Raw genomic sequence first — 25,061 nt, forward strand, 5'->3', positions numbered from 1 at the left:
TTTCAGCGACCCACAAGACGAAGAAAGGAGGCATCAGTGGGAAAGAAACTTACACCGTGAAGACAAGAAGCTTGACCAAACATGTGCAGTGTGCGAATTGCGAAATGCTTGAAAACCTGTTTACAGAATGTTTTAGTAAGCAAGAACTGCATGCCTACAGTACTATGGATATACACACCCTCGTGATGGCAAGGTGCATGAGCAACATTCGTTGCAATGAGCACGCAGCTGAAGTTACAAGAAAAGTTATCAGCTTCTATTTAACTACACGGCTCCATTTTTTTCGTGAAAGGCATCAACACAGAGCAACGAAGCAGAAGGGAAGCAGCTGAGCATAGGAAAATAAGTAAAACTGTATGAGAAAGCTGTGCAGTACATGTTCAAAACGTTTGCTCCATTAAAAAAATCAATTAATGTTGTGTTTGTTTTGAATGAAGAGGGGGCAGGCAGATCTAAAAACTAAATTATATGTCAACGTGAATGAAGCCCATATGTCGCGGTGTTGCACCATATGAAAAAGGGCATGAAAGGACCAACACCGTTCTTGAACTCTTGAGGAGTCTGGTTCACTATGACCTTAATGGGAATTTTGTATACACACACACACACACACACACACATATATATATATATATATATATATATATATATATATATATATATATATTATTTCTTCTTACTCCATATTCTTAGACATGCTCTTAGAAAAAAAATCGTTTGTTTTATTTTGTAAACATTGTTATTGCGAAAAGAAATATTTCCTGCACGCACTAACAGTGAGATTTGTAATATTTTTGGTATCTGTGCCGTTCTTTGAGTATTTTTCGGTAGGGCTGATTTTGCTTATTTTTCACTCCTGCAACAATATTGTACACCGTTTTTGTTTCAATGCTGTTCCTAATAAAATGTACGCAATTGAAAGTGCATTCAGATGCGCTCAGAGAACAATTAATTGTCGCCTGCTCGTTAAAATCTTTGCTGGAATTATTGTGTACAATTAGAAATAAGCTTCTTTGATATTTTGCAGAAAATAATTTTTTGTAAGTATATACACCGTATATTTATTTCCGGCGATGTGTAGCCACACGTCGCATTTATGGCGCAAGAAAACTGTCCGCAACTTGACCAAGTGCGGTCAGCTTGGGCAACGGTCCACTGCTAAAAAGAGCGGCGCACGCTCGACGCTGGCCTTAGCGGACCGCAGTGGACGATTACACGGTGTTTAGTGGTACTAGATATAGATAAAACGAATCATCGCGCTAACATTATCGTTACAGTAACTGCTACAAACAACCGCTAGCTGCCCACTATGGTGGCGAACCAGCACCCAAATTTATGTACTCGCGAGGTCATCGACTCCCGAGCCGTCGCAGTAACAATGGTAAAGCATATATATATATATATATATATATAGCACAAAATGCGAATTGACGCCTGTCCGGTAATACAGCTAGCAACAACTTACGCTATGCGGTGAAATAACCCGCATAGCGTCGGCGCAGGATTGCAAAACGTTTCAGGTGAAAATGTTTGTAGCGCCATCTCTCGGAGGCGACATCAAGAGCCTCAAGCGGAGCCGTCATCTGAGCCCACTACCCCTATTCTAGCACACTGTAGTAATAGCATTCACGCTACATAGTTGCCAACTGTCATTGCATACTTGGCTAAATAAAGCGATACCGGCTCTGCAACAGCCACGTCATGTCGGTCTACTCGCCACTGGCACGTGGCACTACGCAAACGTAGCTTTTTCTTTTTCTGCAGACTGCGCGAAAGTGCAATGCTCTTTCCCCTCTCGTCCCCGCAACTGACTTTGCTTCGTTCAAATTCCATCTTGTCGATCCATAATCTTCATCACTTATAGTCAACCATCGGCGACCCCTAAGGTAATATCCGGTATTGGGACATTCGAGGTAATAAATAAATAAATAAACAAACAAATAAATAAATAAATAAATCTTCACTAATTTCTCGGTAACAGGCTGACAACGAGATGAGAAAATTACAGCGAAACATCCTTTTTTTTTATTTCGCTCCGAAATTCTTTTGCAATAAGTTTATGAGGAGTATAGCGGTAGAGAACCCGTATCCCACACATGAAATGTTTGGCTTCAACCCTGAAATTGAAATTTAGAGACAATAGCCTTATTTTTTTTTCGCAGTTTCGCCTGTTCCCGACGTGGGCGGCTGCGTTTTTTTCGCAGATAAAAGAGACATGATGCAAATGGCACGAGCTCTCCCCGTAGCCGAGTAGCGGCGCACATTCGTCGCCCAACTCTAGCTCCTCGAGAGCTAGTGTCTCTTTGAACACTAGCGCTTGTGAGGTAGAGCTGTTTGAAAGCTTTCAGTGCATAAATCTTGGTTTGTCCTATGCCAAGTTTCCTTCTCACTGATTTCAGGCTGCGTTCACTTTTTACGGCTTCTTCAATCTTTCTTACGCTATAATTTTTGATATCACTTATTTTCGCTTTGGTGATCAGGTTTGACAGTTCCGTGAATTGCGTTGATCTCTTGAGTTGGACACTTTGATTCTTCGTCGTTTCTTTATTAGGTCTTTTGTTACTCCACAGAGCTTGCCTCACAATTCCATTGCTGCCTCTGAAGCCAGCCTCGTTACGGTTTCATCCCCCCCTTACCTCTACGTTATCATCATAATCTTTTTGTTCTAAGGCTGCAAATTTGTTTGCAGGTACTAGCCTAAATTTGTCTTTTATCCTTACTGCCTCTAAGTTGACCTGCTCTTTCTTTACCAATTTTACTCTTTCTCTGTTCAAAATTGAGGTGCATCCTGGCCCTCACTAACCTATGATCACTAGACTTTACCCTTCCCATCATTCCTACATCCTGCACTATGCTGCGATCGGCAGAAAGTATGAAGTCAATTTCATTTCTTGTTTGACCATTAAGGCTTTTCCAGGTCCCATATTCTGTTGCTACGTTTTCTGAAAAAGGTGTTCATTATACACAGCTTATTCCTTTCTGCGACTTCTATCAGCATCTCTCCTCTAGCCTTTCTAGCATGGACACCGTAGTTGCCAATTGTCTGTTCACCCGCCTGCTTTTTCCTCACTTTTGCATTGAAGTCACCCATTACTACTGTATACCATATTTGTACTTTTCTCATCGCTAATTCAACTTCATAAAACTGACCTACTTCCTCATCGTCGTGACTTGACGTTCGACCATAGGTTTGTACTACCTTTAACCTATACCTCTCATTGCGTTTGATTACGACTACTGCTACCCTCTCGTTGATGCTGTAGAATTCAACAATGTTGCCCGCTATGTCCTTATGGATTAGGAATCCTACCCCTTATTGCTTCTTATCAGGGAGACATCTATAGCGGAGGACATCGCCGTTATTTAGCGATGTGTAAGCCTCACCAGCTCTTACCTCACTAGGCCCGATAATATCCCAAACAATGTGATAGTTCTTCGAAGACTCCTGCTAAGCTGGCCTCACTCGAGAGGGTTCGGGTGTTAAACGTTGAAAGGGTCAGTTTCCATTCGCGGCCTGTCTGGAACCAGATATTCTTAGCACCCTCTGCTGCGTTGCATATCTGACCGCCGCCTTGGTCAGGCGCTCCGCAGCCGATAGAGACTGAGGACCATTAGTTAATTGAAGAGATCATTAGGGAGGTTGCAACCTTGCAACAATTTGCGCGTTGCCACATGATCTGTTGCATGCGAGCAGGGAACGACAAGGTTAACATCTGAATTCGTTTATTCACTACAAAAAACTTGACAAAACGCAGTAGCTGTATTTTTCAATGAAATGAAAGGTATAAAGATGAGACATTCCAGCATTATCCCTTTGCTGGAGTTGGCACTAGAATAACAACGCTACATAAAGTGCCAAAAAGGGCTTCATGAAAACTAGAAGCAAGGGAAAACTTCAAGAAAACATATTCCGGCGTACTTTTGGATGTTGAATTTGGCAATAGTATAGTATTAGCAGAAAATGTTTTTTCCACGGCTGCACGATCCGAAGTGACCTTCAAAGTAAGAGGTCCGACAGGGCGTTAGTTGTAGTTGACTTGGCAGAAGGAGGAACACATATCAAGCAAGGTGCAGCATCTGTGTACGACCTTCCGGCATGTTTTCATGCTGGATTTGGCAGTGGGGCGGCTTTGATCGCAAGACTCGCAATACCGGCTGTAATAATCTCGGGGGAAGAGTGAATGTTCCAGCATGCCCTTGGCTTGGGTTTCTCAAACTGTGCCAACTCGTTACTGGTCTAGTCTGGGGGCTGTACCGTACTTTCCTTTTCTTAAGGCTCGCTTGAAGTTGCGGGCCCAGAGCCGAGCATCCTTCATGCGCGCCGCTGACACATCGGCAAACTCTGGTTTCTGCCACAACAGGTCGTTGGGGTCGGGCGCCAGGAACGCTGTCAGCCTCATGGCGTAGTCCACGTGATCGCACAAGTTGAGGTGTAGGAAGAAAATATAGCCGGCTGTGCGGCACCACGGCCTCGTTCGCTGCATCGAGTCGTCAGCGTCTGCAAGGAACTCGGCGACGCGCTGGCTAGACAGGTCTACCTCTTGCGAGTGGCCATCGCGCAAAATGCGGTTGAGCACCTTGGCGCTCAACGTAGTCTTCTCTTGCACAGCGTACAAGAGCTGTATTACCTCCAGGTGACCGAACTTGGCTGGTGTAAGAAAACCTTCCTCAAGGAACCTCACGTCGGCGCTGAAATAAAGAAGAGAGCAAAAGAACGCTTTGTTAATGGATTTCACTGAGTCACAGACGTGAAGTATTACCATGTTTAACTAGATAAACTGTAATATCGTGAAATATTGCCATGAGAGAAGTAGTGAGATTGATACCCAACACATCCGCCAGATGTGACTTCACGTTGTGACGGTGAAGAGCAAGCCTCAAAAAACTTTCTACCGGGCGAATATATGCCTACCAAATTAAACACACAAAACACGATAGGAGCGACCAGTCCTGGGCCGTCGAAAGCTGATTTGCGGCTCAAACGCGTAGGCTACTTAAATTTCCTACATGACGTATTTTCAATTGCAGTGCTCGCGCATGTCAGAGTATCCACCGCTAATAACGTCACGCCCACAACCTTATTAGAGAAGATTATTTCGCTGCAGTATTGCCGCCAACATTCGAGAAAGCTCCGATGCACCAGGCTTGTCCGGCGCACAGTAGTAACAATGCAACAGCTCTGATCCTTTGAAAAAACAGTCTCCAGAAATGAAGATAGTATGACGACAGCGCTACGATGACGGCGTGAGGACAGCAGTATGAGCACAATATGATGACAGCGATGGTGCGACGGCAAATGCGTGCCGAGGATGGGATGACAGAGCTGGAATGACGACGATGGAATGACCATGACGGTGTCACAACAGTATGACAACGAATGCATGACGAAAATTGAATGACTTGGACGGAACGTTGAAAGTGGTGCGATGACGACAGCAAGGCGACCATAGGATTAGGACGAGTTTTTGACTACGATGGGGGCGTGATGACCGCTTGGCGATGATGGCACATAACCAGTGGCATGACGACATACCCAGCGACACTTTGGGCACAGAACAAACCATGAAACTGTAGACATGCACCATCTTCAAGATCGGCCCACCACTACAGACGGCGCCATCGGCCCAAAACGGACCAACTGGCCAAGAAAATCTAATGAGGTAACAGTTAGTTGACAGCCATAGGAGTAAGGCAAACGTACCGCCAGAGGTGAAGTGCCAATATGCCTGTTCCCAATCTGGCCACGGGACATCCCTTCTGCTAAAACGTCTCATTCCTTCGCTCATTTCTACGTCAACTACTCCCTGCAGCCTCTCAAGAAAACTTAATCGAGCTACTAACGGCGAAGAGCACCGCAGCTACGATTGTTCAGGTCGGCGGTAAATTAACAAGAACTTTTGAAATACAGTAATTCACAATTCTCTACACTAAAGTGGCCACCCCAAACGCGCACATTGTTGAGATTCCTGAACTTCCTTCCGATGATACGAGCTAGGCCGCAGGCTCCGGCGGATTAGAGAGCACCTTTGGTCCGCTCACGCTGCCATGTTACAATTTTCTACAAGCAAAACACGGACGATGCCTGTCACCACAAAATTATGCGCTTCAAGACCTGCACCAGAATCTACCGCAAAAGATTAATTAGTTTAAGTTGAAGAATACTTGATACATTACTACATCAATAGAAGCCAACAATGACACCAAGGAAAATACGGGAAATTACTTGTTCTTACTAATTAAATTAAAGAAATGCTTAACTAATGGAATTGAAAGACAATGAATAAACAAGTTACCGCAGTTGGGGAACGATCACAAGTATTCGCATTTGGCAAGCAATGTTTTACGAATTGAGCTACCACGGCGCCTTTTCACATTCACTTTTCGAGGTATTTATGCGTTACTACTAGAAATAACCTTGGGAGTGTTTGCCAGCGCCACCACTCACATACCTTGGCGGCGGATGTGGAACATCCTTTCTGCCGCAGGACTCACGTGGAGTACGTGTCGTTTCTGAGCGAAGGCAACTAATCAATAAACCCACACATGCTACCTGAAGGCATCAATGTAGCCGGATTGGGGACCCTCGTTATGTACTGAACCAGACGACAAGGAGTGAACCAAGACGCCCGATTTTTATTAATCATATAGACACCAAGAACAGCACAGGGTAAATTCCCACCTGCGAAAAGTTGTTTATTCATACACTTTCAATTTCGTTAATTTATCATCTTTAATTCAATAATTAGGTAGAAGTAATTTCCCCTGCGTTGTCCTTGGTGTCTTTGTTGGGTTTTAACGATATGATTAATAAAAATCGCACCCATCGCTTAACCCGTTTTCCCACCGTTGACTACTACATCAAGCCATGTTAAAATTTATGATTCTCTGGTAAAAAGTAATCACAATGAAATCGTTCAGTTATCGCATTTTTCCTATATTTATTCTATTTCGAATGCATCTTTTGGAATACCCTGTATGCGATGCGCAACGTGGATTGAGCCAGTATCCAAGATATGCCGCAATAAGGCATTCATGTCAAAATATTATTGCTCCAGTATGCGCTCAAATAGAGGTACACTAACGAAGGAGTTGCGCCGATAACGCCTACAGGGTGCTCCATCTAAAGTTAGTCAAGCTGTAAAAAATGCTTGTAGGAAATACGATAATGTGAGCTGCGGTGTTCGATGAAAAGATCTGTGCCGCCACCAAGATAATTCTGGTGTACTAATAAGAGAAGGGTAAACAAACAAGTACTTAACTTCTAAATTAGAGGCGTGATTGCCGGTGGGAACGATTTCAATTGCGCCTAAAAAAATTCTGTCGGTTTCAATGTGCTGCGTGATTACTTTTTTTCCGCGCTTAACTCGCAGCGCTCTTGAAAAGGGCTGCGTCATTATATACGTGCACGCTCGCCACAACACCAGTGGCGTCACAAAGAGATTGGATGAACCCCGCTGATTTCTTGACTACACAATCGCCTGGTGTTTATGGTGTTATTGAATTATGCTACAGCTGGGAGCGCGCGGTGCGCGTTCTGTACGACTGTCGCTACCTGCACGATTGACCAGGCAGTTGGTGAGCCCGGCAATAAGCAGACGGAGTTGTTTCAAATCACTTTCGCGGCTATTCGTGTCGCTACACGAGGTACTTTTCCTAGTTTACTCCCTATGAGTAAAACGCAGGGAAAATTTCGGGAGCACGTAACTCCAGCAACACGTGAAGCCTGAAGCCTGCTGCACATTTGGTAATGCGCCGTCTCGCATCGTCGCGTTGCTTTAACAGTTCGGCTTCTTCGGCTCGTTTTCGACGCTTAGCTGCGGCTTCGCGCACTCGTATAGCGGGGTCAGACTCGCGCCAACTATGTTTATCTTCGACTTTACGTTGCATCCTCTCAGAAGGGGATGAAAACGTATGCTATTCTGTGCTGTATGGCTGATTTCAATGAATGCATGCACGCAGAACTTTTTGTTGGGCTAGTTGGTGGATGTTCCTGAAGTACTAAAGAGCCAAACAGACGACACAAGAAGAGACACGGACGGGCGCTTCAGCGCTCGTCCGTGTCTCTTCTTGTGTCGTCTGTTTGGTGCTTTAGTACTTCAGTATAATGTGTGCACTGTTGGCTTCAATTTGCAGAGCGCTTGCAGCCTCAGCCATTGCAGTTTTTGCTTGCTTATTGAGAGCGATTGAGAAAATCACGTGGTATTTTTTATTGTACCACACGACTGGACGCTGCGCTTCTGTACCTCGTATGAGGGATTACAATGAATGTATACACTGTACGCTTCACTTTTATGAGCGTTTAAAGCCTCGGCCTGACGAGAGGGATGAGCCATTGCATCTTTTGCTTGCTCAGTGGGGTACTAGAGATTACTGATGATAATAGTGGTTGTACTATTTGACCGGACGACATGTTTTTTTTTTAAAGCTATCGGGCGTATGAGCTACTTAAGGGGTTCGCCTTAATAATTGCGCGGAACATGGCTCGCTCAAAATGATCGGGATTCTTTAGGACGCACTAACAGCTTTCCCATGGGACGCCACGCCCTTTACTCCAAAAATTTATTTTACCTACCTGCTCAAGATTGCAAGTAATAATTACACAAAAGTTATCCTCATGGTGCAAGAGAACTCAAGACCAAAAGTCGTTCGTCCCCTGCATAATTGTACATGATATCAGTTTTTAACAGCTTGCCTGGGACACTGTATACTCAAAGCACGCACGCGCAATGCTGACTGCAAATGTCGTTACCTGGGCGGTGCTTCGGCTGCGCTGACGAGGTATGCATACTGAGCCAGCACCAAGAGCACGATATAAGGCTTCACCTCTCCCTCGTCCGAGAACGTCTTTTTGGACAGTTGGACCAGGAACCTGGCGCTGGGACAGAACACGTCTCCGTCGAACGACGTGGGCACAGCCGTGGTCAGCGCCCTCTTCATCCGGGTGCGGAAGAAGTCCTGCACTTCTCTCACTGGCTTCGCTGCCACAACGGCCAGCGCCAGGCTGTAGAAGCTGATGATAAGGCCAGCCTCGTTAAGGGCGGCCCGAGAGCTGCGACTCTTCCTTATCAGGTCGGCGAGGAAGTCCACGAAACCGGGAGACGAAGGGAGCGGCTCGACCTTCTCAAGCTTCTTCTGTGCAAAGAGCTTTGGAATCTTGAGCAGGTTCAGCACGGGCTCTTTTACATCCGGGAACGGCAGGTCCATCACGTCCCGGTCTCTGTAGATGCTGGAGAACAGCGGCTTCCAGGGGGCAGTCGGAGACGGCGTGGCGGCCACGCACTCCAACATGAGATGGTCGAACGACTCCTGGAATCTGGCGGAGGCTAGGGCCTTCAGCCACGACGCGTACAGAGACCGCCGGGTGGCGTCTTCCGGGTACCTGACTCCCCTGAGGACTTCCCGTGCGCCCTTCATGGCGACAACATCGCTCCAGTCTTCGCGGTTCCACATTTCCTTGCCTACCAACAACCGCAAACCAGGCATCATATCGACTAGGAAGTCCATTGCTGAAAAAGAAGCGAATGGCCATCAATAGTGTCAACAGAGCAATGCACCTGATGACCGCTAAGAAAGCGTAGTTGCACATGGTGTAGACATAATTAAGGGGTGCGTTTTTATTTTTAGAACATACAAAACTTTAAAAAAGCCGCCTGTGGCAGATAGCGTAATTGCATGTTTGAGCTGGATTACTCGAGGTTACGAACGTCAATCACACGGGAAATCGAAATGCACAATCAACTAATGAAAAAAAAAATCACAAATTAACTTTATAATTCATTACTTTACAGCACATACTACAATTTACGTGTTGTGTAGCTAGTCAACTTCCAAGACATATCCACCTAAAGCGAATAGCAAAGATGGCACCGGTTTCAATATATCTCCCATCAAAATTGCTGTAAGAATGCGCTGTTCCACTCACTCTTGTGAGAAAAAGTTGTTTTACGTGATGAAGCGCAAAAGTAAGTGGGACGCCTAGGCATAGAGCAGCCTCCATGAAATATATTACTGTTGAGATATCATTGGATGCGTCAGTATAAGCTCGCAAAATTAGACGCTTCTTATACCAGAAAACACACGCTACTACCACTCGCCGCAAGCGACGCACGAACTAGAACGGGCGACTCTGACATGACCTTCGAGATAAGGAGGCACAAGCGGCGCGCTGAAAAATCTCGGAAGCTGCGGACGTGCTGTGATTTGACGTTATATCCCCTGACCACCAGGTGCACGCATTGTCTGCTTAGGTGCTGTTTCAAGGCTGCTATTAGGTAAATTAGACAATTTCTAGCCCCACAGCTTTGCCCGGGTCGCTTCGATAGCGTATATTGAGTATTATACCTTATACACTACAAATTTATAGCCAATTTAAATAAAGTGAAATTTCGTTGCAGTTGGCCTTTAAAGGGAAATATTGAGTCGAGTTAGACTTAAAGATTAGTCTTCTGTAATTATGGGAATTTGTTATTCGCTGCGAGAATAGAGCCGAGACGTTGAAGGCAGCAAAATGGCGTATGTGTAAAATCAGTGGCGCCACCTGTTGTGGACAACAGTACCTCTCATCCTATGCCAGCACTGGCCGATTCACAGCGAATGACATAGAGGGAGGTCCCGTGAAAATTACGCCAACTTTTCCTTTCTCGCGCGGGTGTTTTCAATTGAGGAGCAGTAGCGACACTTTCGGCGGCAATCTTGAACGCAACAAATTGAATATTGGCAGACTGTAAACAATGATTTACTTCTACACGTATAACTTATCGATCTAGATCAATTTAATATTTTCATTTAGTGTCCCTCTATGTCGTAATACTACGAGGGCGAGTCAGAAAGTCATTAGCCAAAATGAGATACCTACAGGTAATTACACATATAAGTACTATTCTACGTAACTTAAACTATTTCCCATTATCCCTACCGCTTTCAGCACTGCATCCACGCGAGGAATGTCATCCGTCAGCGACACACGCGGCCTCCCCGCACGCTTATTGTCATGCAAGTCTTTACGGCCTTTTTCCGAACTCACACCACCACCACCTTACACTTCTCAAAGCGAGACGGCTTTCTCAGTACGTGGGCTGCATTTCCCTTTGGATTTCGACGGGCGTTCTCCCTGTGCTCCATAGAAAACGAATCACACTTTGTTGCTCATGCACCATGGACGTGTGAAACGCAAGCTCCATCTTCGTCAACTGACAGCAGCACTCTGCCGCGGAGCTACCAGAAGAAAACCTCGGGCCGATCCAAGAGATGTCCACCGCTGGGAATGGATATGTTGACTGCGAGTGTACAGCCGTAATTTGGCTAAAAAAATAGAGGCAAAGACTTTTTGATTCACCCCAGTATATTTCAGCGGAAAAACGACACAAGAGAACCGACGAGGCAAAACAACACCGTCTTGTCTGTTCCGATAATAAAACCATACGTTCAGTTAAGTCGGTTCTCACTGCCGTCTCCTTCGACTACAGTGCACTCCGGGTAAACGGAGCTCGCTTAAACAGAACTGCCGGCTTAACTGGAACAAGGTTCATTGGGGATACTATGAACAGGCACTCTGCTGAACAGGTTAGCAGCAACAATGATCTCTGCCTCAGACAAACTGAAATGTTTAGGAACTTTATTATTGCCATATTCACGGCTGTCAAAGATTTCGTTGCCGTTATGCATTGATTCTATTAGTCGTCGCTTCCACACAGGCACGCCCGTATAATCAACGGGCCCGAAAAATATAGCCGTAAGGTACAACTCGGCGAGGTATGTCTATATTTTGAAGCTGACGTAGCCCTGATGTATTCGCAATGCCCGTGACCTATAAGTGGTGAGCATGGTAAACCAAGACGGCTGTCCAGAGGAGGATCGCGAGCGTGGAAACCATGTTGTATTGCACATTCTCACAACTTTGCAGCAACATGTCCCTTTGATTACGCCACATTACGCCACAGTTTCACAAGTTATCAGGGGTGAACAACGACAAATGTTTCAGAAGGAATGTAGCAACAAACTAAGTGATAAGCAGGGTTCGTACAGAACATTCGAATAAATATTCAATGACAATTCCCGGATTTCAAGGTTGCCGAAGGTCGAAATGAAAGAAGCGTGGAAACGAACCTTATTCGTACACATACACAAACACAAAAAAAATGTGAATAAGGCATTGCGCTGCTGGAGCTCCAGGTCCCGGGCCGGCTTGCACGAACATTTAATAGCGAAAATAATAACGATTTTTCAATCACCTTCTAGCCTGATGGCTAGTAGTGCTGGCCATAGTCAAAGATGCTCGTCGCTTCAAAGCCAAAAAGTCAGATGACTGAACTTCCTTTGAACCGGGCATCTATAGAGCTTACGGCAATATGCAGTATCGCTTAGCCGCTTGACCTGTCTTGGCCGGGCTACGCGATTTAAACGGCCTTTCGTTGGTGGCTGTGCAGACGCTATACTGCATCGCTTAGCGACACTGAATATATCTACGTTCGTGTCCCCATGCACTGTAATATATGGTACTACGCTATAGTGAATAGATTGTAAATCTGTCCATATATCGTACCTTTACAACGAAAACGGTGCAAGGAAGCGGGCTACAGTCCGATTTGTCCTTGGTACAATTTTTGAGGGTGTTACTTGTTTTAAATTGCAGATAGTGTCCATAGTATAACTCTGACGCGGAGGCTGTTCGAATGCTCAACAGTCGCCTCTAACCGCAATTGCCTTGAGTAGGGTAAAATCTATTTTCAAGCAGTTTCATGGGAACTTGAATATTTTTCCCAATGCAACAGTTTGCGAGGACTTCAAGGACGTGTACGAACCACGTGGAACCTTTATTTCTTTTTTTCTTTGCGGAAGCCTACATGACAACCTGTGACCTCTCCTGGCGATATTAATTACTGCAAGCAAAAGTGAACCATATAGACATGGAGCGGTTTTATTGTTTACGCTACATCTGATGTTTTCCTTGCAACCGGATCTTTTGCATGTGTCTCCGGCACACAAGTTCTTGAGCCCCTTTTACAGCGCAGCCATAGAGAAAGGGATTGAACAAGAGCGGACACTCGGCGAAAATTGGAAACAGGAAACACGTCACGCTATACTTTTAACATCGACGAATTGGGGTCGCGAGCATCGAGAAAAAGAAGAATGTGAAATGAGATTAACAGAAATTCTTTTATTATTTTTATTCTTTCCCGGAAAAATTAAAAATATCTGCGTATAAATTAAGTTAAACTTTGCGGCTGACTTTCGTTGCCTAGCGACAGGCGAACTGGCGAATGACGAGCCAAATGTTTACGTCATTCGTCAGACTCACCGCCGAAGCGAGAGCGACCGGCCGCGCATCTGAGCGTTGGCCTGTTTGGTCACCCGTCTGACTGTTTTTCTATTTTGGGATTTAGCCTGGTTTGGTGGCCTCCCGGCGAATTATTGCGTTCATTCGGAACTTCGACAAGGCAGCACTGCACTATTGGATACGGCAAGGTGAGAAACTTTGTTCGACAGTCTGCGACGCACTTCAAGCAATTAGGCTTACTGCCCGGCAACTAGGCTAGACTTGTGACGCAGTTAACGAAAAACAGCGTGGCCGTCGTGGAGCAGTTAATTTGAATTAAAGAATCGCACTGGGAGATGTTTGCGACGCTTCCTGTAAGCCCCAATATTGTTTTAACTAATTTCGGTAGTTTTTGGGCACGTTAGTCGCACAGGGTGCTGTGACGCAGTTTCGCGTTTACTGAATTTTACTGCGAGAAGTTTTGGCGCTTTCTCTGACTGCCAACATTATTGAAACTAATTTCATTACTTTTTGGGCCACCTTTCGAGCACAGTGGGTGCGCCTGGCGCTGTTACTCGGTTAGCGAAAATCAGTTCGGCCGTGGTCCGCGGTTTCGCGCTTTAATGCACTGACAAGTTCATGGCGCTGTTCTTTCTCTGACGCTAAACATTGTTGAAAATTATTTTCGACACTTTTATGTTATGAGGCCCGCTCGCCGCGCCTGTTGTGACGCAGCGAAAAGCAGCTCGGTCGTGGTGACAGTTAGTTTGGCGCGTACTGAATCTTACTCCGACAAATTTGTCGCAATTTTTATGTCCCCGCAACAATTGAAGCCTTCTTTCGGTACCCACGCTTGTCGAAAACGCGACGAGCAATCGTCAAGAGTGATAACACGGGAGTGCGTTGCTTGCGCCTCTCAGAACGCAGAAGTGATAAGCCAAGGAGCTCAAACGCCAGGAACTAGTAACTCGACATTCTGTCTTCTGAACGGCACTCACGCATTTTGTCTTGAGTGCGAGTAGAAGGAATTCTGCGAGCGTCCAGCATGCTCTGGTTGAGAGCCTGTGTTGTGGCCACCTCTGTGTATTCGTAGCGTACTATCGCGTCGGTTGTAGCCAAGTTCGCGAAACGCGCCGTTGCCCGCGCATTCGTGCCATTAAAGTGCAGGAAATAAGTATTGGGAAGAGGGGAATGTTTGGAATTAGAATGTGTTTGTGGTATGTACGGTATTGCTTGGGATGAGTCGGGTATTTTCTACGCCGTGTGCGTAAATACGAACTGCTTTTGTTTGTAATGCCACCCACTCACCACTTTCGCACGCTTCGCCTCTACAGGCATTATTCTTAGATGTTAATACCAAAATAACGCTTGTAATTTTTTTCAGCTCACGTCGTCTGGTGGAGCTTCCTGCGGAAACTACTGCTGCTTACCTGGTGCCACAACGCCGGATGAATGCACAAAAAGCCCGCGACGAGCATTTACAAAGAATAAAATAAACATTAATTTTTCCACATTTCACAAGGTGTCTTGCGTCTTTATGAAATTGCACGTGGCACATATTTAATGGAGGCTTGTGAAGATCGTTCGCGATCAATTTTACTTTATAAAATAATTTGCACATAAATAGTTAATAAATAAAAAAATAAATATGTAAATAAATATTTGCTGCAAAAGCAAAAAAAAAAGAACGGAGCCGGCGTGACGCACACCAGCTAGAATTCAAAACGCGCGCGCACAAAACCGAAACCGGAAGTGTGATTCAGGTTTTAACATCGACGGCTTGGTGCGCTGCAGTCAATTCGGCCGCTGGGCTCTATGGGAGTGTCCCCTCTTATTGTATTCTTTTCTCTATGGCGCAGCGCTTAGGCAGCCGTTGCTGCGTCGGCGTTCTCGGCCCAACCGAGCGAAAGAGCACACGAAAAATGAGAGCGAACGCGGTGTGCAGAGAGGGGAGGAGGAGGGGGGGGAGCGGCGAGAGCGAAGAAGCGCGAGGAGGAGAGCGACGAGGAGGGTATGACGAAAGCGTGAGAAGCATGACAGCGCCTGAGTAGTGCGTGTTGTCCAGGAGATTGGACAGCTTTAGCAGAGCGCTTGCTTGCGCTCCGCTCCGCACACGTTTCACGCGCACCGGTGGCTGCATAGAATGCATTGATTTCGCTTATCTAACAAGCGCGTCTCCCAGAGAGGTCACTGACGTGCTCTAAGCTTGGCGGTAAAACGATTACGAAAGCAACTACACGCTCCCTGACGCCCCGCTAAATCAGGTTCCTAGCGGAACGTGGTCAGCGTCCCACGTTCCGCTGCCACTATTTGTGGTGTGCGCACGCGCGTCAGAGTTCCCGGTAGCGTTTTGCTGAGCGGCTGCGTGGCAATTGTTGTGATAGGCCGGTCTGAGCGGAGCGGACCGTAAACGCTCTGCTAAAACTCTCTATTGGCGGCGCAGTCGCGGCACGCTCCGCTTGCAACGTGCCGCAAGAACCGATTTTCCGCGCCAGCCGATACATCGCGCAATGAAAACACACGTAGAGTCGCGCTGAAATTTTGGATTAGGGAATATCGTGATCACCGGTGATTTTTTTTTTTCGACAGTTTCTGATTTTTCTTCAGCAATCATTTATTTCACGTTGTTGGTAAGCCAATCACACATCAGCATTTCTTTGTTGGAAAGCTTGTTCAGACCAGGGTCTGAAGTTATCGAAAGGCTATTTGGTGCAGTTTTCTATAAGGGCAATTAGTGATCCCACGTCTAAAAATACGTCTAAAATGGATCCTTTGGGCTTTATAGTAAGCCTCCTTTCTCGTACAACCCAGTGCAACTAGGAGTGGTGCCTAATTATGCTGAGATACATATTCCTGGCATACATAAATGCATCTGCATTTGAATAATCGACGCTTGCGACAAAAAAAAAATATTCGCCCGCATATTGTAACACCAAACTAAGGTCTAATCACTGCTGAAATCAGTGCAACGAACCGCAGCTGAACCGATAAAAAGAAATTTTGCTAGCACCGCCACTGAATTGGAGATTGAGCGGAAATAGGGAAAAACAACTTGTCCTGAGAAAACGACAAACACCGCGCAACAGGAGCGCAATGATTCCTTTTATATATTTTTTTCACTCCAGGACAAAACGAAATGTTTTTCGGTTCAGGCTGGCCACGACCACTGAAGCATTTCCGTCATGCATTGCCTGCATTAAGACTCAAGCGGGCTACCTCACATGTAATGTATACGATGTTGGCGTCATTTTAGAAGTGGAAGCAGCGTTACTGCTGTTTTCAACGTGGCTCGTTGGAAGACAGGTATGTTGATAATACGCCCCTGAGCGTTTGAAATCGATGACTGTCAGATAATCCTGTGGTCAGGGGCCTGTATATTCCCTGAAATGAAGAAGCACTCCCTAGTCCCTTTTGATCCCACTGTTATGCCTACTGAAGTGCTCGTTAGAGATGACGTACATCTACGGACGTATTGGTTCGGAGGCGTGCTTCCACAATGTGTTTTCGTTAATCACTTGTGAAATGAGCACTACGCTCGCATATATTTTGTCTTTTCATGTTGTTTTCCTGCAATATATTCTTAGATTACGGAAATGATAGAACCCGGTTCCAACCCGTTTCAACCGTAATTTCTATCGCTCCAGATTTGAAGTGGAAATGAACTGTTTTTGCCGAACCGGAATGAAAACCAGAACAAAAATGATTTGGTTCAATACTCTCTAGGATATCGAAGTTTAATGTTCCCTTTACAGAGGCACTAAGTAGCAACGCGCATGTTTAGTTAGACAGACCATATTATCAACGTTCAATATGAATTTATGTAACGTAAGAGGCTTGATTATTAGCGGAGACAATCAAGGTCAAAGTTTATGCAAGTATTTCCCAACCCAACTGCAGCGCCGGCAAGTCAGCGTTGGTATCAGTAATTCAAGGTCATTTTAGATTGTTTGAGCCACCGTTTTTTAGAAACAGTTGACAAAACTCACTGCCGTCGCTCAAACGTCCGTTCAACATTCCTTTCGTTCCCTAAGTTGGGTTCACTGTTCTTTAAGAATTCTATGCAATCTTAAGTTCGTCGGTGAGAATTTTATCATGGCGTTACCATTATATCGTTGTCAATACTACCTCGCACCAAGTTCGCATGCGCATTCGTTGACATGCTCACAAAATTCTTGTGAGCTTTGCGCAACCACGATCAGCGTGTGATTATCGCGTGCCTCTAACATGTGAGCGACTGGCTGATAAGAGCCTCGCAACAACGTCAATAGTGAAAATGCTGACTTTAATTGTTGGTCTCGATCAGCAGAATGTGCGGATCCCGACAAAAATTCGATGGAACAAGCATTGTATGGCAAGCGGAAAGAAGGTGGTTTGAACGGTTACGAAACCGGTTATGGTAGTTGTCTAGGTGACCTCTGTTTATCGAAGTCATCAATCTCGCTATCAGAAGGACAACTGGAATTTTTGACACCCTGATGCATGAGTGGCACTGAGCATACGCTGGCGACACTAATTATCATGCAAGGACAAGGTAAAAAAAGGCAAAAAAAGAAAACGCAGTTGAAAGCGCTATGTCTACTGCAGCGTCTCTTTCTGTAGTCGTTTATAGTCGCCTCAGTAACAAATTGCCCTACAGCCGTTTGCTTGTCCTATATATAACTACAGTGGAAAACAGGAGAACTCATTTCATTCACCTACCAGACTGAACTTGAGGACAGATTTATGGCATTCCACAGAAAAAAGAAAGTTCAAATCTGCAGACTGCACAGGAACCCATCTTGCAACCATAAAATTTCAAAAAGTGGTGAATACATTGAGTTCTTCGTTTACAAATATTTCACCAAGAAAGAAACGACAAATCATAATTGTGTAAGCAATTGCATTCACTGCGATGTTTTAAAACGGACAAAATTTATATTTATAGTTTAGCGGAAACTTCTAGAGCGGCCCCCTAAAGAAACAATGCGAGAGCCAGAAACGCTAACTTCCAGCTAAACTTTGATGGCAGAGGCTCTCAACATCACATTCCCACTCCATCGCCAAAGGTGGAAAGAGAAAGAAAAAAAGAAACCAGCCAACCGCATGGTAGACAAGCCCGTGTGCATTGTCGACGTAGATTCAGCTGGCACCATGTAGCTACCATCAAGAAAATTTATTTCTTCTCTAAATAAAGAAACTGGTGGCGAGCTCACGCACTTATAATCGGCCCTAATCATTGTTCCTCCCTCAACAACACCGTGCGTGAGGGGATCACGGTCCCGCAACAGAGTCCTAACATTGTGAACATATGAATGAATGTTGTTTCATTGCAGTTGTTCCGCTAACAACAAGTACCTCACATGTAAATAACCGGTGGCTACAAGTACAAGCTTCGTCACATCACCTCACGCTCAGCAAATACAGGTGAGTGTTATGTCCGCGGTAGCGGTAATAAAGGGAGTTCCTGCCAACGAAGGGAGTTAAACTCAGAGGGACTTGGGCGCAGCGCGGTTCGCAGTGGTCTCCCGTTGCTCTCTGTCTGGCGACTACTCTCTGCGCCTTTCCGGAGCCGCCGACGGGGAGAGAGTGGAGAGGCGGAGAGAGAGTGTCGTTGGCGGCTCGTGCAAGCGGAAACAAGGGGGTCTCGTAAACATAGCAGTGCGAGACTGATTTCTCCCAGGATACCATTCATGCAGTTCATGCGATTAATGCACCGCAGAGGCCAAAGCACTATCGAAGCACAAATCGTAAACATACGCGTATAGATGTGGAGGTGATAGTCACTTAGTTGCCACGAAACATCGAACACGACAACGGTTCAAACGCGCACATCAAGAGACGCATGGTGTCGAAGTCTGGACCTCACCAAAGTAGTCAATAAATCTGGCCTTCAACCGCGGTTTTTCTGTCTAGGGGGCCTCGAGGGCCTCCTCGCTCGCCGCTCCGTCTACACCAGGCGTGTTTCTCGATGACAACATCCTCTGCCGGTACTACAATATCCAAATAGACGACACCATTTTAAACACGCGCGATGATACAGCAACAAGAACCACACAAAAATTACTTAACGGCACATATACCAAAATAACGAATTTTAACCGGTGGGCCCACAAAGCGTATCCACTTAGCATGAATCTTCAGAATGACACCAGTTTTGAGATATTCATTACTCAAATGTCTGACAGAATGCACAGACGTTTCAGTTACTTTCGTTCTTCAATGCTGAAAACCGACTTTTGTTTAAAAAGGAAGTGCAAAAAGAGCGCATTTTTACCGCAAATTTGATGGTGGTGCATATCTCGAAGCGTGCGCTATCATCAGAATTGGTATCGTCTGGCACGTACCCAGAATCCTCCGCCACACACACTACTTACACAACAGGAAGCAGCCGACTGGAGAAGGCTACAAACCGGAACTTTCTATAATCTACACATATTAAGTAAAATGTACCCGACACAATACAGAAACTCCTGCCCATGGTGCGGAGAAATACCAACTCTTTACCACATAACATGGGAATGTAAGCATAACTACACATTCCATAAACATCAAAACCCGAGTGCGGAGCAATGGGAGGGCCTGCTCACCAGCAGCGAGCTCACCGCCCAAAGGGCGATCGTGCAGCACGCGTGCGAAGTGGCCAGGCTCAGTGGAGCCCTGGAATAGGGGCACACCCGTGCTGAGAAGCCAGGCAGCAAGCGCAAGACGGCTCACCGCTAAACCCCTTCATAGAACCAATAAAGTTTTTCTCTCTCTCTCTCTCTCTAGGGGAGGGTGGGTGGGGGCCGCCCAATGCAACTTTTCTATGCAAATGAGGGGAGGGGTTCCTTCACTTGTACAAATGTGAATAACGCCTACCATTCGCCATAAAGACGCGTTATCCCGAAAAAGAGAAATGAAATAAGGTGTATCTCCTAGGTACGCACATATGCTCTGGCAGTGTCCTGCGTTACGGGATACGTCCCTCACCAGCGAACGGGACTGGGACGAGGCCATATCTAGTACGCAACTCAAGCTCCAGTCCATGGCCGTCCAGAGGGCCCGTGAAAGAGCGGAGAGGCTTGGCCTCCCGATTCCGACATGGGAGCAGCCAGCGGCGAGCCGGGGGCCCCAACGGGTCTCCGCCGGCCAGTCCCTCAGGACCTCAATAAAAGTTCATTGTCTGTCTGTCTGTTCTAGGTACGCATGTGGGATACACCTCTCCTTTACCTGGCAAACAAGGAACCACATCAAATGGACTCGCGCTGAAAGGAAGCGTAAAATAAAGACTACTAAAGTAGAATACAACTTAAAAAGCACGGCAACCAAGGCACACGGAGTGCGCGGGGTTGTGTTACTCCGCCAGTCAATCACAGAAGCAAACAAAATCGTCATCATGCGGCCTTTTCAAAATGGCGTCGTACTTGATGCCTCCGGAGCGTCTGCTGTTCTTGAAGAGTCTTTTCATCAGCGGAAGCAATGAGGTGTGCAACAGACATAGACAAAGTGCATAGAGTCTGAGCATCTCACTCTTCAAAAGTGTGCGGTACAGTTCATTTCCCTGCTGCACCCGGCTGACCCATGGAACTTCACTGCCAAACAGAAGTGAAACTTGACAATAACTTGTGGCAGCCAAGCAATCCCTTTTTTTCAGTTCAATAGAAAATTAGGCTTTCGCCATTCCACTATAATAGGCGAAGGAAAACGCATAAAATTACACGCTAATACTTTTATTTTTGTGGTTACCGCCTTATTTGGGTAACAGGAAACGTTTGAATCACGAATTATTTTCAGCCTCGCGAAGGAACGGCGGCTGGCGGTTATGAGGGAGTGGGCGCGGCCTCACAGCAGACTTGAAGTTGCACGCGACTATAGTAGCGTTCTTTCAATTAACTCCGGAAGAATTATAGAGAAGTATATGTTTTCGGAACAATCACAGCTCTTTTGGATCCCTTGTTTACTGCTCCACCAAATTGAATGCCCAAACCGACTCATACTGCTATTTGGAACTTTGCGTAACGATGCCTGGTCACCAGTCCCGTACAACTGCGTAGAGCGCAGGACACTGCAGTTCTAGGCGTACTGCGCCCACCGCGGAAGTTTATAAAAACAACCCCATTAGCAGAGAAGGGAAGTGGGTACGTCAGGCGGCTGGACTGATAACTGTAGAAGCGTCATTCAAAACATATGGAATTGTTCTCCACTTGTGGCGGCGTTTTCCCTACTTGCTTTTTAAATAAAATTGTATTGATCCATAAATATTTTCTTAATCAACGGCTACATTTGTTAATTTTCGCTTTTCCTTCCTGTTTGGCTCTTGCCTTGGTTCTCTCCCTTAGTAGATCGCTTAAGTTCTCAACTCCTTGCGGCTCCTGCTTCCAATGGCCAATTTTGCACGAAAAGTTCTGTACAATTAGGGAAAAGCCAGACGAGGTAACAAGGTGACAGACATAACGCCTATGGGTTTAAGGGTTGTTGCATGGTTTGATAATGGACGCTGCCTCACGTTATTTTATTTTCCACCTTATCTAACCCATATCGCGAGTATATGGTACCGAGGATTCGCCGGCGTCGCGGCGAGCCGTCACTCGAGGAAATAATGAAGCAAAAGGAAAAGTTAAAATCAACTGGTGTTTTCTCCGACCGCAACACCTTCCACGAACGTACAAAGCAGCTGACCACGAACCGAATCCCTTTCCTGGTCTCTGGATCAGTTAAAACATAGAAGATCGAAGTAGTGAAGCAACAGCGATGAGCATGACCGTTGAATAGACGGTGACAACTAAACGTATCTCGAGTTAATCGCTCGGGAACCGAATCGATGAGAAAACTGGCCTTCACACACCAGGATATGCCGATAACTACCACCATTCAAAAGGAATGAAAAAGGACGGAAAATCTTGACCGCCGAATAGCTGTGAAGTCTCAAAATTGATTAGGCGGAGCTTTAGAAATGTGTGTGAGGAGCGGTGACATGGGGGCGAGCGAGGAGGGGTATGCTGCTCAATTTCTGGGGGCGGCCGGGGCCCCTCCGCCCCCACCCCCTCTCCCCTGGGTACGTGCCTGGGTTCCCTCCAAGTGGACATGCCTTGCAAACTCATGGACTACAATCAGGAAATGGCATTTTGTGCGATAAAGTCATTAGTCAGAAATGAAGTAGCGATATTTTTTTTAATTAGCCGATTGTCTATTTTGATTTCTCCTGCAAGCAATATCCGACGGTACGAGTAATCCAGTTCATGGACTAAAATAATACCTGCCACAAGCGATCTCAGTTTTTTTAGTCTGCTTTAGGAAAAAAAAAGAAACGTAGAAATCGGTAAGCACAGAATTACCCACTGCAAAGGCGAAGGTAAACGTGGTTATTCATTCCCTGTAACGTTTCTAAAGCTCAGTAATTGTGACCGCGCTGCAAGGTACCAATAACGCGGACACACAACACCAGCATCAAAAGTTACGAAAAAGTTTCGATGTAAATAGCAGGCATACGCGACGTTATGATGTAAATTTCTGACAATAACTGCACCTAGGAATTCGATCACTACCCACAACACACACACACACACACACACACACACACACACACACACACACACACACACACACACACACACACACACACACACACACACACATAGATATATTCAGGTCATATACTCCTCTATTCTAAAACGCTGTTCGTGGCGTTTCTCACGCATGTAGTGTGTACGTTTTATTTAACCGGTGGATGTATGCGTGACCGCATTTAAAACCAACATGACAAGGGCGAAAATTTATATCGGCCTTCTAAAGCTCGGCAAAAAGCAGTTTTTGTGTGTGAATAAAGCAGGTCTATGTCCTGTCTGCGAAAAATGCCGGAGTAGTGGGTGTGACTGATCACAAAATAGATTCTACTCAAGCTCGTAAACTACTAAAGTGTGAACCCAAAATTCACGAGCACACAACACATATTGCCTTGGGTATTGTGAAGTTTAGGAATATGAGAGAATAGAAACATATCGCAAATGCAATCATGGAGCTTCAAACTAGCATTGCAGGTTTTTAAACTTCCCGAACACTTCAGAAAAGGCAGCATGGAATTTAAAAGGCGGTAAGAAAACATACTGGACTTATTTCCTTCAATACACAGAACGCTACTTGGAGGTCCGCTCTAACTCGGTATCTTAAGAAATCAATTATCTCTAAGGCTGCCGCTGATCAGCCAGTAAATGAGACCTGAAGTAACCGGTGATCTAACATATGGTTCATCGTTCACTTACTACGGCTCATAATTGCAGCTATATTAAGCCACAATTTCAGACTTGAAGAAATCGATGATGAAATTCTTGAATCAAATATGCTTCGAATGTAAGCCGAATCATTTAATTCGCATTCGCGGTGTCAACTATTTGCGCAACCCAAGCTGCCTTCCGTCGCAATGCTGATGCGACGCACCAAATTATTGGCTGGCAGGCGCTGCAAGATGATGACTTGCCGAAGATAATTTACCGTTCTTAGTTTCTATGGTCGTGGATTCTACTGAAACAGATGGCAGAGAGGCTCTACGCGCACGGAGTCTCGGTTCTCAGACTGGTATCACGAGACGCGCGTGAGCGAATGAATCACAAGACATCGAATAATGAGCGCGGATCGCCGATTGACGTGGTTTCGAAATCGACGAGAACTTCTGCCTGCGCACGCTGAAGCGCTTGTCACGGACACGCATGCTTCCCACAACCGTGTGGCACTGAAACACATATAGGGAATACATACCTGATATAAAATCCATCTCAAAGCGACGCTCGGCGACCCGTTCGAAGCAATAATGACCAGTCAATTCTTCAAACTTTCTTAGACACGCAGCACCTAACCGTATCAACGGCGCACAACAGCCAAGACCCAAGGCAACGTGGCGCGCAGTTTCAATTGCAAAACATGCCGTACTGCATGGCGCACTGTGATTGGTCAGCGATTGTACTTTGTTTTTGTAATAATTTCGCAGATGGCGCCACATGGCAAGCGGAAAAAATTTGTCAGAGAACGGTGGCCCCAATTACGTTACACTGCCGGTGGTCGGTGCGATCAAGGTTATGTGCTTAAACTTCTGGAGTGGAGGCGGCCCCCCAAAAGTGAGGCTGGTTGCCGGTACCTGCTAGTGGGAACAATTCCGTACCGCCGTAGTGGCCGTTGAAGAGTACACAGTGTGTTCGTCGTGTTTATGGGTTGTGCGCTTTTGAAACAGTGTTTCTGATTGCGGCTTACGTTCCGAGGGCAGTACAACACCTCAGTAGGTCATAACTGCACCATTCACCCATAGATGTCTCCGTTTCACTTGTAACATAAACTGGCGTCGTCTGCACAGGAATGTTATGTACGTCGTGCGCGCATTTGCTTCAGTCGGCAACGATTCAAAAGGCGGTCGTAAGATGGGTGCAGGTCAATATTAAATTTACGTTTTCATCTCATTGCCATGTCACTGACTGCGTTTCTTATGTAGCGGATGCATGGGCTACATGTTAGCAGGAACGCTCCCTCGAGTTCTGTCTTGATGGTGTCTTGAAAAGTCAACGGCAAGCTGTACTGCGAGAATTCCTAATTTAGCTTCTTTTATGTATTCGTAAGATTACGTCGTTTAACTTGGTCTTTTATACTGTTGAGGGGCTATGCATCGTAAGATTACGTCGTTTAACTTGGTCTTTTATACTGTTAAGGGGCTATGCACTTGCAGATAACACATGCCTTTAATAGTGGGAAAGGTATATGCAAGCCGAACATAGCTGGTGACTTGGGCCTTTAACTTTCAAGCAGCATACACACTTGTTGAACTAAAGTTTACATGCCTGGAGGACAAAGCTACGATCTTTTTGCA

At 45.8% G+C, this 25,061-nt stretch overlaps 1 protein-coding gene across 5 annotated transcripts in view; it reads right to left on the minus strand.

The window, feature by feature from the left end:
• Window positions 1–3,706: 3,706 nt before the first annotated feature.
• Window positions 3,707–25,061, minus strand: part of LOC135896588 (uncharacterized) — a 483,964-nt gene continuing 462,609 nt past the window's right edge. For 4 of the 5 annotated variants that reach the window (XM_065425050.2, XM_065425049.2, XM_065425048.2 and 1 more), the window contains 2 exons: window positions 8,750–9,506; window positions 3,707–4,689 (listed from right to left, as the gene is read on the minus strand). In XM_065425050.2, the coding sequence (XP_065281122.2) occupies window positions 4,230–4,689; window positions 8,750–9,506 (1,217 nt within the window). In that variant the 3' untranslated portion in view covers window positions 3,707–4,229. Of the gene's footprint in view, window positions 4,690–8,749; window positions 9,507–23,965; window positions 24,090–25,061 lie in introns of those variants that run through there. The other variant, XM_065425051.2, reaches the window with a different exon arrangement.

This window comes from Dermacentor albipictus, chromosome 6 (genome assembly GCF_038994185.2).
Source record: "Dermacentor albipictus isolate Rhodes 1998 colony chromosome 6, USDA_Dalb.pri_finalv2, whole genome shotgun sequence".
Classification (NCBI taxonomy): domain Eukaryota; kingdom Metazoa; phylum Arthropoda; class Arachnida; order Ixodida; family Ixodidae; genus Dermacentor; species Dermacentor albipictus.